Source organism: Orcinus orca, chromosome 13, assembly GCF_937001465.1.
Source record: "Orcinus orca chromosome 13, mOrcOrc1.1, whole genome shotgun sequence".
Taxonomy (NCBI): Eukaryota; Metazoa; Chordata; class Mammalia; order Artiodactyla; family Delphinidae; genus Orcinus; species Orcinus orca.
Window position 1 is genome coordinate 62,558,302 of NC_064571.1, and position 15,709 is coordinate 62,574,010.

Sequence of the window (15,709 nt, forward strand, 5' to 3'; positions counted from 1 at the left end):
GCCTCTTTGGAGAATATGGGAGATTCAAGGTCCAGTGTAGGGTAAGTATAAGGTGAGGATAGAATGTTGTGTTGTGCTCAAATGCTAATGAGGCATGTCAAAAGCTGGAAGAGCTCCCACTGGCCAAACCTGGAAATTTTGAGCAACAGAAAGAATAATGACGATAATAGACTATAACACATTGTACTTTAAAAAAAACAATCTGTGAGTCCATAGTTGTACTTGAAAAAATAGTTGTGGAGAGAGGCGGGAAAGCCCTCTTCCTTGTGTAATAACACTAGCTAATAAATGTAGAAGAAATGACAGAATTAGAACAAATATAATTTTGCAATTTCTGATGTAATTCTTGCTACAGCAAGGATCATCAATAGATGTTAAAATCATTGGGTTAAATTTTGGAGGGAACAAGATATTCATGCTGTTTTGAAGTATCACCCTACAGGTTGCTATTAATTACAAAGTATCTTTACCATGAAGAGACAGGGTAAAGTATCCAAGTAATCAAATTTAGCATCAGCGACAAATGGACAAAATGCTATTGTGTCTCCTGATATGGCCATTTGTGATACTACACAATGGATATGCTATGATACCACCTATGTAGTGTCCTTGACAAAATATTTAACCTGAATCCAACCATGAGTAAATAGCTGGACCTGTTTGTGGTCCAGACTGTGGGACATAGTAATAGATGACTGGCTGGGACTTCAAAAATGTCATCACTACTTATGACCAAAAAAGGAAGTGTGGTGGCAGACAGTTCTAGATTAAAGGAGACTAAAATGGACATGACAACTAAATACAATGGATGATTTTTGATTGGATTGTAGACCCCCCCCCCCAAAAAAAGAAGAATTACTGTGAAGAATATTTGGGGGATAGTTGGATACAACTGAATAAGAACTTTTTCTTATTATTTCTTATTTATTAATATTTATTAAATTATTGTATCAGTGTTAATTTTTTAGATGTGGTACTGTGGTTATTTAGGAAAATGCTTTAGCTCTTACCATATGTGTGCTGAAGTATTAAGGGATAAAGTGTCATCATGCCCACAGCTTATTTTCACACAGTTCAAACGAAATATAAATAGATAGATAGATAAAGCAAGTATAGCAAAATATTAACAATTGGTGAATCTGGGTGAAGAGAATATGGTATTCATTGTACTATTCTTTTAATTTTTCTGTAAATTTAAAAGTTTTCAAAATAAAAAGGTTGGGGAAATTCACAAAAATAAAAGGAGGGGAGCAGTCAGGTCATGATGATAGTACAAAGACCTTGGTTATCTTTTTACTGGGAAATAACACAGCTATGAGTTCATTGATATTACCTCTTTGGAAGAGGGAAAAAAAAAAGAGTGAAAATGATTATCTATAAAATCCTGTGGAGCCAATAGTGAGAATGGACTAAACAGTGAAACAATTAATTAAAAAAAAGAAATCTCAAATAAAATTGTAGCTCAGTGTTCTAAAAACCTGTCCCTATCTGTCCATTTACCAGAATTCTCAAGGAATAAGCTTCCAGATATGAGGCACATTTGGCATAACTAAAGGAGTAGTTCAAAAATCCAGTTATTAAACGTAATTCACTTAACTAAAAGTTTGATTGGACTTACTGATAGCTGCTGTGTGTTTAAAATGAGTAATTGGAGCCTTTTAATATTTCCAGACTTTGTAGTGATTTATCACTGAAATTATAATTCATTGTTTCATGATCTTAACTATCAGAAGAACTAATGCTTCAGATTTTTATGAAATGAGGTGGGCCATAAACTAAAACTAATGGCACACTGAAAAGAGCCCATTTCATCCCGTGAGGTAACTTAACCGAAGTACCGGTTGTAAGGCAGCATTTCTCCAGGGTGTGGACATACCTGAGACGACAAAGGATTCTCTCCATCGTGGAAGGGATAACGACTGGACACCATTGGAGTAACTCCCTTTATAGCCAGACTGTCCAGCAACTTTCCGAACAAGTATTTTCCCTCCTGAATTATCGAGCACACCACTGTGAAGAGAAAAAAAAAATTTTTTTTGAAGAAAGGACAGAAAAATATTGTTTGACATATAACAGACTTTGAAACCAGCCACCATCTTTATTTTTTTTCTTGTTCTACATGTTATACATTTAAAAAAATTGATTGGAGTATAGTTTATTTACAGTGTTGTGTTAGTTTCAGGTGTACAGCATAGTGATTCAGTTACACATATACATATATTCATTCTTTTTCAGATTCTTTCCCTATATAGGTTATTACAGAATATTGAGTAGAGTTCCCTGTGCTATACAGTGGGTGCTTGTTGGTTATCTAATTTATATATAGAAGTGTGTATATGTAAATCCCAAGCTCTTGACTTATCCCTCTCCCCTTTGGTAACCATAAGTTTGCTTTCAAAATCTGTGAGTCTGTTTCTGTTTTATAAATAAGTTCATTTATATCATTTAAAAAAAATTAGATTCCACATATGGGTGATATCGTATGATATTTGTCTTTGTCTGACTTAGTTCACTTAGTATGATAAGGTCCATCCATGTTGCTGCAAATGGCATTATTTCATTCTTTTTTTATGGCTGAGTAATATTCCACTGTATACGTGTACCACATATTCTTTATCCACCCCTCTGTTGAGGGACATTTAGGTTGCTTCCATGTCTTGGCTATTGTAAATAGTGCTGCAATGAACATTCTCTTTCTCAAGATTGCTTTGGCTATTTGGGGTCTTTGGTGTTTCCATACAAATTTAAAAAATTTTTGTTCTAGTTCTGTGGAAAATGCCATTGGTAATTTGATAGGGATTGCATTGAATCTGTAGATTGTCTTGGTGGTCTAGTCATTTTGACAATATTGATTCTTCCAATCCAAGAACATGGTATATTTTCCCATCTATTCGTGTTATTTTCGATTTCTTTCATCAGTGTCTTATAGTTTTCAGAGTACAGGCCTTTTGCCTCCTTAGGTAGGTTTATTCCTAGGTATTCTTTTTGATGCCATGGTAAATGGGATTGTTTCCTTAATTTCTCTTTCTGATCTTTCCTGATTAGTGTATAGGAAAGCAAGAGATTTCTGTGTATTAATTTTGTATCCTGCAATTTTACCAAATTCATTGACGAGCTCTAGTAGTTTTCTGGTAGCATCTTTAGGATTTTCTATGTATAGTATCATGTTATCTGCAAACAGGGACAGTTTTACTTCTTCCTTTCCAACTTGGATTCCTTTCATTTCTTTTTCTTCTCTGATTGCTGTGGCTAAAACTTCCAAAACTATGTTGAATAAGAGTGGTGAGAGTGAACATCCTTGTCTTGTTCCTGATCTTAGAGGGAATGCCTTCAGCTTTTCACCATTGAGAATGATATTAGCTGTGGGTTTGTCATATATGGCCTTTATTATGTTGAGGTAAGTTCCCTCTCTGCCCACTTTCTGGAGAATTTTTATCATAAATGGGTGCTGAATTTTGTCAAAAGCTTTTTATGCATCTATTGAGATGATCATATGGTTTTATTCTTCAGTATGTTAATGCGGTGTATCACACCGATTTATTTACAGATATTGAAGAATCCTTGCATCCCTGGGATAAATCCCACTTGATCATGGTGGATGATCCTTTTAATGTGTTGTTGGATTTGGTTTGCTAGTATTTTGTTGAGTATTTTTGCATCTGTGTTCATCAGAGATATTCAGCCACCGTCTTTATTTAGAGATAGGAAAGCAGGGAGAGTAAGAAAACCTTCACCTTGACCTGCAGCCTAACCCCCAAGAACGATGCTCCCATCACGTGGCCTGGCATCTGTCTTCCCATGTTCGATGTCCTTCTCTTTCGTATTACAGGACATGACCATGCCTCAAATTTCTTTTCTTTGGTTGCTTAATTCCTACTAGTTCTCCCTGAAGTAAAACCTGTTCCCTGACAATTTCCAATTTGGTTTTGTGACATCACAGAATGACTCCAACTATTTCAAAAGGTGGTACATTATTAAAAGCAAATTATTCCTTTTATTTTGGGCTAGGGAACGAAGGTGTGTAGCTAAATTAAACTCATTTAAAAGAGTCCCCAAAGGCTGGTAATTGTTTCTTTAATTTCTTGGATTTTGAAGGTTTTAGATCCTGATGTGATAGTAACTGACATATCTACCTCTTTGCCTCCATTGAAGCCGGGGCTCCAGTATGTCAATTCCTTGTCCCAGAGCCTAACATGGCTCCCTTGGGTATCTGTAACTTACAGCACAGGGGAGCTAAAAATGTCCTTAGATTTGTTCCCATCAACACCCTTCCTTCCCTACAGGAATGAGCGTTGCCATTTCCTGCCCTCCCACCCTCATGGTGAGTCAACAACTTTCAACACTCAACTTCCCAACAACTTGGAAAGAAAGTGATAATAATACTTGACATGTAAAGCCCTTAATTGCTTTTGAATCATCCCCACTAATGGATCTCACTGAGTTCTCCTAGCAAACCTACTGGCTGTGGAGCAGAGGGAATGCTGTTATTCCCACTTCACAGAGACAGGCTTAGACAGGTTGAGGGACTCACTCCAGATTTTGTAACTTCTAAATTGCAAGGTAGGGATTTGAACCCAGGTCTAAATGACCTGGAATCCTGGGTTTGCCCCACTTGGTCACAGTTGCCTCAAAAGCCATGGGCATCTCCCAACACCAAGTCCTCATCCCTCCATCATGTCTTTGCAACCCTGCCTGCCCTTCTTCAGGCAGCTCTCAGTCGGGGCCCCTCACTTCTCCCAGCTGCAGCCAGGCCGGCCTCTTCTCTCCTGACGGCCCACTTGATTCCCACTCCTGTGGCTCTGTTCACGCTGCTCTTTGCTCTGGAGAACCTGTGCCTTCTCTCCAACACCTCCTTCTCCAGGACTTTGCTATGCCCCTTCCTAACAATGCCTTCGAACCTTGTCTTTCCATGGAGGCTCTGATTTTATTTGGTCTTGTGCTACTTCCTAAAAATTCCTTGAGTTAACTTTGTCTCCCAACTAGATTAGAAATTTTCTTATGGGAAGACAGTGTTTTTGCTTCTGCATTAGAAGGCCTGTCGGTGTGCGGACACCACTCATGCTGGCTTGGGAAAGCCAGTTATTAGGCTGCTGGATTGTGCCGGTTCATTTCACTATGGTACTTTGAAATCAGCCACGGTGGAAGTATTTATACCGCAGATGTTGGTAAATCAGTACCCCCCAGCCCTCCATTTAGGAGGGCTGGTTGGTGAACCTTTACCACCACACCACTGGCATAGGCTGTAAATTCAGATTAGTTTTTAAAAAATTACCCCGATTATCCCATGGTCCCTAACTGACAAGTGGGGGAAACAGAAATAGCTCTTATCTTTTTATTCCCCCCCTGGAGAAATTATTCTGCCCCTGGATTTATATTCCATTGTATTGAGGAAATGTTCGTGCACTCATTCTTGTTTAAAAGTCAGAAGCGCTGTAGCTGCCACTCAGAGTGGAAAGAGGGGCTGAGCTTCCCTCTTCTCAGGCTGTTTAAAGGGAATGGGGTGGGCCCGGGGGTTCTCAGGCTGGACAGGGAGGCTGAGATCCCTTGTGACAGTTACATAAGAACCAAAACCCAGACTTTGGGAAAGGCACGGAAACAGAACTCTTGTCTTCTCGTGAGATTTTCCTGTTGCAGAAGAGAGTGATGTCCTATCTTGTGAGTGGACTTCACTGGAGGCCGTGCGCGTTCCCTGACATTGTCCTAGAGGAGGGCAGATCCTGGGGCAGTCAGTGGTCTGTCAACTCCTGGAGGCGACAGAAATCCCAGGGGAGGAATGCACCGGACGCTTGTTCACCACAGGAGATACCAGAGGAGGGAGAGAGCCTGAAAGGCTGTGGTTGTACTTATGAAGCAGATGGGGGCTCAGAGCCATGGTAGTTTGGAGAATTTATATAAATGCGACCTCATGTGCACCCTCATTGAGGTGGAGGCACGTCAAATATATTCTCTCAAAGAACAAAACCAGTTCCACTCCTTTGCATTCCTCAGACACCCTGCATGATGCTGAACATGGCTTTGGGGTTCACCTCCTCCCTGACCCTGGCCCCAGGGCACTGGGATAATCTGAGGGTCAGCTTCGTGGCTCGGAGAAAAGGGGCTGCCCACAGCGAGGCCAGGTTTTGAATGGCTGCCATTCTCAAGGTGGGCGTCTGGTCAGAAATTCATGCTCTGCATGGAGATGGCCTCTTCGTTGTCCCAGCTCAGAGAACTCTCCCCTCTCTCCAGGCCTTGGTCCCACTTTAAACACAGAAATTAGTTCAGGATAAGACTGAGCCAAACTATGATGCCTCAAATATGTTCATTAGCCCTTTGGTTTGAAAGAATCAAGGGGATCACTCATAATGAGGGATCTGATTGTCATAGTTCGTATGAAATTTAAATCCTTTAAGCTAAATCTGAATTTCTAAACCAAAGTGTGCTCTCTCCAGTTTCCCAGTTCCGACTGCAGGGGACTCTGGCAGGACAGTGATGGGAGGTCCTTCATACATTTTCCACTCTATTCTCTGTCTTAAATCCTGCCTTCTGGGATTCCCTGGTGGCGCAGTGGTTGAGAGTCCGCCTGCCGATGCCGGAGACACGGGTTCGTGCCCTGGTCCGGGAAGATCCCACATGCCGCGGAGCGGCTGGGCCCGTGAGCCATGGCCGCTGAGCCTGCGCGTCCGGAGCCTGTGCTCCGCAGCGGGAGAGGCCACAACAGTGAAAGGCCCGCGTACCGCAAAAAAAAAAACAAAAAAACCCCAAACCTGCCTTCTAAAAACAGACTCCTTCTGTTTGTAAAAAACGGAACTGGTATTATCCAAAATTCCTGTCTGTTTTCCCTTAAGACCGCTATACATCCTCCTCATGGATAGTGATTCCTTCTTTCCAAACAGTTTCCTACAGCATCAGTCGCTGGTCCAGGAAGGTACAAGGCATTCCGTTGCTCCAGCAGCAAATGTTGCTTCTTGAAACAGTCAAACTCTTCTCCTCTGTCCCTCTACCCTCGTCTATATTCTTGCCAGGTAGTTCCTATGCTCCAACCCAAATGCTGGGATTGCTGAGTCCTGGTCCTTGTCAGTGCCCTTCTTATTTTCTCTCTAGAGGTGTGTCCGTTCATCCTAAAATCCTTTCCCAACTCTGACCACCCCAAAGTGCTACAACCCCATCACGTCTTCACGTCCTCTCGGTTCTTATGTAAATGTATCACCTGGGCTCAGGGCTGGAAGTCAGGGGACACAAGTTCTAGTCCTGGATGTGCAACTTGATTAACTTCCCTATGCCTCCCTTCCTCTTCTAACAACTGGGGATGCTAACAGCAGCCTCATAGGGCTGAGATGATGCTAGAAGGAGAGGATCTCAGTGTAAGGGGTTACTGTCATTATGATGACATCTTGGTGAGCTCACATTAACTTGTGTGGCTCTGTACCTCAGGGGACCAAGGAAAGGCAAGAGAGAGCCAGCAAATGCCAGACGAAGCGAGTGCCAACCATCTCGGACCACAGTTGGAAAAATACAGGCAGCCTTAAGACGGGCTCGGCCTCTGTAACATATGTCAGTGTCTACACGGACACAGACCGGAATGTGCTAATGGTGTTGGCATGCACATGTGTGTGTCAGGGTGTGTGTGAGCACGCACGTGTGTTCTAGCACATGTGGGAGGCATGCATATGTGTACAAGTGATTGTGTGGAGGCATGCACATGTTCACGTGTAGGTCCGCGTATCGACTTGGTGCACAAAATTGATTTCAAAGTGAAAACAAAATGTTTTTATTCCACAGTTTGGAGTTAAGGAACAGCATTTGGTGTTTTGTTCTTTAATGTTCCTCTATATATCCTCAGTAGAGCTTTTGTATTCCCACTCCCATTGAAAAACCAGGTAGCTGTTCATCTCTTTGGCTGATGGGGAAAAGAGTATGACCAACAAAGTCTATTAGTAAGTCTTAAATCTTATTTTAGGCATAGATTTTTTTTTTTTTTACTTCTTCCCCAAATTTCAGAGAGGCTACTGACTAGACACCTGAAAAGGAATGAATTTTATGTCTCCCCTCTCTCTGGCGGAGATACAACTGATCAAGTGACTGGCGTGCAAGTAAAGGAAAAACATACCGGAAGCCTGAATAATTGAGAAACTTCATCAGTATCCAGTATCCAGCAGCCAACCACTGACTTTGAGCCACATCTCAAAGTAGTGCTGGCTGGTGAATAGAAGTGGGGGGCTGGACTTGGGTTCCAATCTCCACTCGGATACTTTTTAACGGTGTGGCTTTAGAAAGGCTATTCAACCTCTCTTCACCTTTAAGAGGTCGACAACAACAACGGTGGTAGATACCGCACAGGGGAATGGTGAGGGCCGAATTAGATAACACAGGTGGAGTGCTTCACACATACCCATTATGAAAGCTATTAAGTAAACATGCATTTCCCTGGGTTTTGGCTCCAAGCCTAAACAAAAGAGGTGTGAGGATTCTGTGAAGGTCGCTATTGCCTTTCCTCATTTAGGCAGTGACATGGTCCAAAGCATGTCATGCTTCCTGCCCTCCTTCCTGGGTCCCCCATCAACAGCTGACCAGGCAGGACCCCCTGTCACCCTCCTTCTCACTTTTCCTGTTCCTCTTTGTCTCCAGATCATCAACTGGCGCTGTGACATTTCTTCTCTAAACTTCTGGGCCTTCCTTAGTCATGTCCCTATTATCTCCTTGCTCAGCACATACAGGTAAAAATAAAAAGGCTTTACATCATCAAGAACTTTGGTTTCCTCATTATGAACACAAAAGAGTAGGATTCTCCCTCCCACCCCCACCCATTAAGGTGTAAAGAGAAGTCAGTCCTCCTTTCCAGAGAGATCTGAAAGGAGATCCAGGACCATGCACAGATTCTGGGTCATCCCATGGGATAGGGCTGCCAGATAAAATACAGGATGCTCCATTAAGTTTGTTTGCTCTTGCTTGCTCATCAGGCAACCCCGCACCGGGGGATCCCTGCCCACACCCTGGTTGCTCGTGCCTAAGAAGCTCAGCGCTACCCACCTGTGAACCGCAGCGCCACACACGCTGGAGTAGGATGCATAGACGTCAGTGCCATAAACGTGGTACCTGGGGTCTTGGCATCCTGCTGGACATTTCACAATGAACTCGGGATTGATTATCTTTCCAGCTCTCACATCACAGTTGATCTGAGGCACAGCTGGGAATGCAAAATGAGGTCAAGATTACACCTTGTGGTATCAGCTTATATATGGGGTGACTGTTAGGTCATAACTGTTCATTTACTTAATCTCTAAAAGCCAGAGCCTGGGCTGACCCTGGATCCCCTCCATATAATGAAAGCAAAGAGGTAATTAGGACATTCCTCAGACCAAAAGAGCAGTCACCATCCACTGCACTTAACCTGCTGAGAACAAGAACAAGAGGCTCATTCCTGTGCTTATTCGAACCATTAATTAATTGAAGAAGAGAACGCTGGGAAAAGACCTGCCTCCAATGGTCAGAAATGTCAGCCTGAGTCCACGATTAGAGAATACTGGTTTTTCAGATGCTCTGGAGCTAGCCCAGGAAAAGAAGAAACTCAGAAAACCTCGCAGGAAGAAGAAAGGTATCGGAAAGGGCAAGCGAGAGAGCATGGGCCTTGTGTCGGGACCAGCCGGGACAAGGTGGGCTGCTGCAGCAGAGGCCCCGGGCTGGAGCCTGCGGGGAGCGTGGGGATGGGCAGGCCTGGGCCGGGTGAAGGAGGCGTGAGTGCTTGTGTTCTGTGCGGGAGGTGGGACTCCATGGAAGGTTTTTGGACAGGCGAGATAGATAATGAAAGTGATCTTTTGTCTCGGTCCTAGAGGCTGGGTCCTAGCTCCAGGGTCAAGATGGGAGTGATGTTTGCTCATCTGCCTCCACACTCAGTGGAAAGCTGGGGACTGCCCTGCTAGGCATCCAGGGGAAGCTCATTCATTCTGTCCTCCCTCCTCTCTGGCTTGGTGACGCCATTGACAGGCTAGCAGTATTCACTAGGCAAGGCTGCTGGAGCCCGAAGCTTGCTTAGGGATGAGACAGTGTAGATGCTCTAGTGGCAGTACCTAAAAGGGGGTGTGGCTGCATCTTCCCTGAAAAAAATTTCCCTCAAAAACTCCTGAATGAAAAGGTCTCCTAGAGGATATTGATGCCTGGGAGCTAGGAATAGATTCTCTAGAAGGGACTCTGAAACATAATCACTATTCAAAGAGTAAGCAGGCTCTGGAGGGATCTGGAAACCACCAGATGGGAGGGCTGCCTGGCACAGATGGGGCGTTTGGCCATAAGAAGGCGAGCATTTGGAGGCAAATATAGCTGTTTCACAAGTAGGACGGTCGTGTGCTATGGCATCAGAGGACTGAGCTAGAGCTAAGGGGGAGATTTTCTACGGAGGCATTTTTTGCCAAAAAGAACTTTCTAGTAAATGAAGTTGCCCTTGAAGGAAGAGGCTGGAAGTATGCAAGCAGGGACTGAACAGTTGAAGAAGGGATGTCTCCACTGGGTGGGAGGTAGAAAGCAAGCCCCGCCCAGTGGTAAGAGTCTGTGATTACAAACATGGATTCAGGATCTCTGCCAGGCCACCCATCCTCTAACTGGGTTACTGAGATGTTCTCAGAGTTGTTAATAGCTTCCAGCTGTATCCAAAATGCACTTTTTTTATTTTTAACCCTTATGTATCTGAATGGAGCAGAGTTGCATTTCATTCAGACTGGAGAGAGAACTAAAGTTAGAACTCCTGCTCTTTTCCTAAACACCCCTCCCAGACAGTCTTGGCCACGCAGGGCTGGGCCAGCATGGAAGTCCTTCTCCTGGGAGCCCGGGGGCTGAGTGTGATCACAGGCTAAAACAATTTGTGGTCCACATTAAGGAGGGAAGCGCTGCGCTTAAAATGGTTTTGTGGTTTCGTTCTTCCCACCACAGGCTGCTTCCTCTCCAAAGTTATTTTCTTTTTATCTTTCATTCTTTTAAACCCTGATACTCAAGGCTGCATTGACTATTTTGAGTCTTGGATTATTGTTCTAAAATGCCAGTTGTGGGACTGAAGATGCCTGTGTAGTCTCTCCTTAAATTAGTTAGTTGTTGGATCACTGGGTGTAACTAAATGCTTTCAGCTCTCCTCCCTTCCACAGATCACTGCCCCACTCCCGAATGCATCTCCTCCCTTAGATGTAAAGAAAATGGAAGCATTCCTTCTCAGCTCTTAGTTACATGAAATAGGAAGTGACGAGCTCTGTGACCTGGGATTCAATTTGGATGTGACTTTGTCACCCTAAGGGTTTGGATCTCCTGGTAGGCCAACCCAACTCTCCTGGAGTTGTAAACTGGGCTCTATCTAGAAGCTTATTGCATGAGTGTCATACAATGGTCGAACTTATTGCAAGACAGGTGCAGATGTGGTAGAATTTTCCATGAAATAGTTGGTTTAAAAAAATAAGGGGAAAAGTGTCACATGGGAATATTCTGTTTCCGGCTAATCAATTCCCACCCCCCCACGCACACACCCCGCCCCTTCCTGTGGGGGGAATTTGTTTTTTGTTTTACTTTTTGCTTTGTCTTGTTTTTACAAAGGCCTGGGCAAGCCCTTAAATAAGATCTGCTGCTTTATCTGCACCCAGCTGGATTAGAAAACTTGGTGAATTAGCTCATCCCACGGGGTGGGGGGCTGTAAAATGATATCAAGCACATATGCTCATGCACTTTGGAAGAACAGGGTACAATGACAAAGTTGGCCAAAGGTCAAATATTTGTTCAATTTGTACAGAAAATTCAGCCGGAGAGAGTGAGCTAATTACAATTTCAGAGTAATTGCCAAAATCATTGGCAAGTGTAACGTCTTAATCCAGCTGGCAAGAAGCAGTCATCTGCATCTTTTCTGGCTGCTCTTCTCTGAGTATATGGAAACCACGATTTATTCTTTTACAGTATTTTCTCAGTTATTTGTGAAGTAGTCTGTTTTCTTATAACCTTCCAGGAATCTTCCATCCATCCATTTAAAGCCGAAATGATATGATTTATCTTTGTATTTCCTCTGAATACATTTGAACTATTCCACCTTACGGCTTAGGTCTTCCTTTTTTCCCTTTCTCTTCTGTCATATAGGTTCATTTTCTTTTTTTTAACATCTTTATTGGCGTATAATTGTTTTACAATGGTGTGTTAGTTTCTGCTTTATAACAAATGAATCAGCTATACATATACATACATCCCCATATCTCCTCCCTCTTGCATCTCCCTCCCACCCTCCCTATCCCACCCCTCTAGGTGGTCACAAAGCACCAAGCTGATCTCCCTGTGCTATGCGGCTGCTTCCTACTGCCCATCTATTTTACATTTGGTAGTGTATATAGTACATGCCACTCTCTCACTTCGCCCCAGCTTACCCTTCCCCCTCCCCATGTCCACAAGTCCACTCTCTACATGTGTCTTTATTCCTGTCCTGCCCTTAGTTTCCACAGAACCATTTTTGTTTTAGATGCTGTATATATGTGTTAGCATACAGTATTTGTTTTTCTCTTTCTGACTTACTCTGTATGACAGACTCTAGGTCCATCCACCTCACTACAAATAACTCAATTTCATTTCTTTTTATGGCTGAGTAATATTCCCTTGTATATATATGCCACATCTTCTTCATCCATTCGTCTGTCAGTGGACACTTAGGTTGCTTCCATGTCCTGGCTATTGTAAACAGAGCTGCAGTGAACATTGTGGTACATGACTCTTTTTGAACTATGGTTTTCTCAGGGTATATGCCCAGTTGTGGGATTGCTGGGTAGTATGGCAGTTCTATTTTCAGTTTTTTAAGGAACCTCGATACTGTTCTCCATTCTGGCTGTATCAATTTACATTCCCACCAACAGTGCAAGAGTGTTCCCTTTTCTCCACACCCTCTCTAGCATTTACTGTTTGTAGACTTTTTGATGATGGCCATTCTGACTGGTGTGAGGTGATACCTCATTGTAGTTTTGATTTGCATTTCTCTAACGATTAGTGATGTTGAGCATCCTTTCATGTGTTTGTTGGAAATCTGTATATCTTCTTTGGATAAATGTCTGTTTAGGTCTTCTGCCCATTTTTGGATTGGGTTGTTTGTTTTTTTGATATTGAGCTGCTTGTATATTTTGGAGATTAATCCTTTGTCAGTTGATTCATTTGAAAATATTTTCTCCCATTCTGAGGGTTGTCTTTTCGTCTTGTTTATGGTTTCCTTTGCTGTGCAAAAGCTTTTAAGTTTCATTAGGTCCCATTTGTTTATTTTTGTTTTTATTTCCATTTCTCTAGGAGGTGGGTCAAAAAGGATCTTGCTGTGATTTATGTCATAGTGTGTTCTGCCTATGTTTTCCTCTAAGAGTTTTACAGTGTCTGGCCTTACATTTAGGTCTTTAATCCACTTTGAGTTTATTTTTATGTATGGTGGTAGGGAGTGTTCTAATTTCATTCTTTTACATGTAGCTGTCCAGTTTGCTCAGCACCACTTATTGAAGAGGCTTTTTTTTCTCCATTGTATATTCTTGCCTCCTTTATCAAAGGCAAGTTGACTATATGTGCGTAGGTTTATCTCTGGGCTTTCTATCCTGTTCCATTGATCCATATTTCTGTTTTTGTGCCAGTACCATACTGTCTTGATTACTGTAGCTTTGTAGTAGTGTCTGAAGTCTGGGAGCCTGATTCCTCTAGCTCCGTTTTTCTTTCTCGAGATTGCTTTGGCTATTTGGGGTCTTTGGTGTTTCCATACAAGTTGTGAAATTTTTTGTTCTAGTTCTATGAAAAATGCCATTTGTAGTTAGATAGAGATTACACTGAATCTGTAGATTGCTTTGGGTAGTATAGTCATTTTCACAATGTTGATTCTTCCAATCCAAGAACATGGTATATCTCTCCATCTGTTTGTATCATCTTTAGTTTCTTTCATCAGTGTCTTATAGTTTTCTGCATACAGGTCTTTTGTCTCCTTAGGTAGGTTTTTTCCTAGGTATTTTATTCTTTTTGTTGCAGTGGTAAATGGGAGTGTTTCCTTAATTTCTCTTTCAGATTTTTCATCATTAGTGTATAGGAATGCAAGAGATTTCTGTGCATTAATTTTGTATCCTGCAACTTTACCAAATTCATTGATTAGCTCTAGTAGTTTTCTGGGTAGCATCTTTAGGATTCTCTATGTATAGTATCATGTCATCTGCAAACAGTGACAGCTTTACTTCTTCTTTTCTGATTTGGATTCCTTTTATCTCTTTTTCTTCTCTGATTCCTGTGGCTAAAACTTCCAAAACTATGTTGAGTAATAGTGGTGAGAGTGGGCAACCTTGTCTTGTTCCTGATCTTGGAGGAAATGGTTTCAGTTATTCACCATTGAGAATGATGTTGGCTGTGGGTTTGTCATATATGGCCTTTATTATATTGAGGTAGGTTCCCTGTCTGCCTACTTTCTGGAGGGTTTTTATCATAAATGGGTGTTGAATTTTGTCAAAAGATTTTCTGCATCTATTGAGATGATCATATGGTTTTTCTCCTTCTGTTTGTTAATATGGTTTATCACATTGATTGATTTGTGTATATTGAAGAATCCTTGCATTCCTGAGATAAACCCCACTTGATCATGGTGTATGATCCCTTTAATGTGCTATTGGATTCTGTTTGCTAGTATTTTGTTGAGGATTTTTGCATCTATGTTCATCAGTGATATGGGCCTGTAGTTTTCTTGTGACATCTTTCTTTGGCTTTGGTATCAGGGTGATGGTGGCCTCATAGAATGAGTTTTGGAGTGTTCCTCCCTCTGCTATATTTTGGAAGAGTTTGAGAAGGATAGGTATTAGCTCCTCTCTAAATGTTTGATAGTATTTGCCTGTGAAGCCATCTGGTCCTGGGCTTTTGTTTGTTGGAAGATTTTAAATCACAGTCTCAATTTCAGTGCTTGTGATTGGTCTGTTTATATTTTCTATTTCTTCCTGGTTCAGTCTTGGAAGGTTGTGCTTTTCTAAGAATTTGTCCATTTCTTCCAGGTTGTCCATTTTATTGGCATAAAGTTGCTTGTAGTAATCTCTCATGATCTTTTGTATTTCTGCAGTGTCAGTTGTTACTTCTCCTTTTTCATTTCTAATTCTATTGATTTGAGTCTTCTCCCTTTTTTTCTTGATGAGTCTGGCTAATGGTTTATCAATTTTGTTTATCTTCTCAAAGAACCAGTTTTTAGTTTTATTGATCTTTGCTACTGTTTCCTTCTTTTCATTTATTTCTGATCTGATCTTTATGATTTCTTTCCTTCTGCTAAATTTGGGGTTTTTTTGTTCTTCTTTCTCTAATTGCTTTAGGTGTAAGGTTAGGTTGTTTATTTGAGATGTTTCTTGTTTCTTGAGGTAGGATTGTATTGCTATAAAATTCCCTCTTAGAACTGCTTTTGCTGCATCTCATAGGTTTTGGGTCATTGTGTTTTCATTGTCATTTGTTTCTAGGTATTTTTAAATTGCCTCTTTGATTTCTTCAGTGATCTCTTGGTTATTTAGTAGTGTATTGTTTAGACTCTATCTGTTTGTATTTCCTACAGATTTTTTCCTGTAATTGATATCTAGTCTCATAGCATTGTGGTTGGAAAAGATACTTGATACGATTTCAATGTTCTTAAATTTACCAAGGCTTGATTTGTGACCCAAGATATGATCTATCCTGGAGAATGTTCCATGAGCACTTGAGAAAAAAGTGTATTCTGTTGTTTTTGGATGGAATGTCCTATAAATAT

General features: G+C 41.8%; 1 protein-coding gene across 3 annotated transcripts in view; it reads right to left on the reverse strand.

Annotated features, from left to right (window-relative positions):
• The window catches only part of VIT (vitrin), a 125,896-nt gene that overhangs the window by 57,345 nt on the left and 52,842 nt on the right, over positions 1-15,709 (reverse strand). For all 3 annotated transcript variants that reach the window (XM_033419291.2, XM_033419289.2, XM_012531273.3), the window contains exons 4-5: positions 9,007-9,163; positions 1,877-2,010 (exon numbers count right to left, since the gene is read on the reverse strand). In XM_033419291.2, the coding sequence (XP_033275182.1) occupies positions 1,877-2,010; positions 9,007-9,163 (291 nt within the window). The remainder of the gene's footprint in view (positions 1-1,876; positions 2,011-9,006; positions 9,164-15,709) is intronic.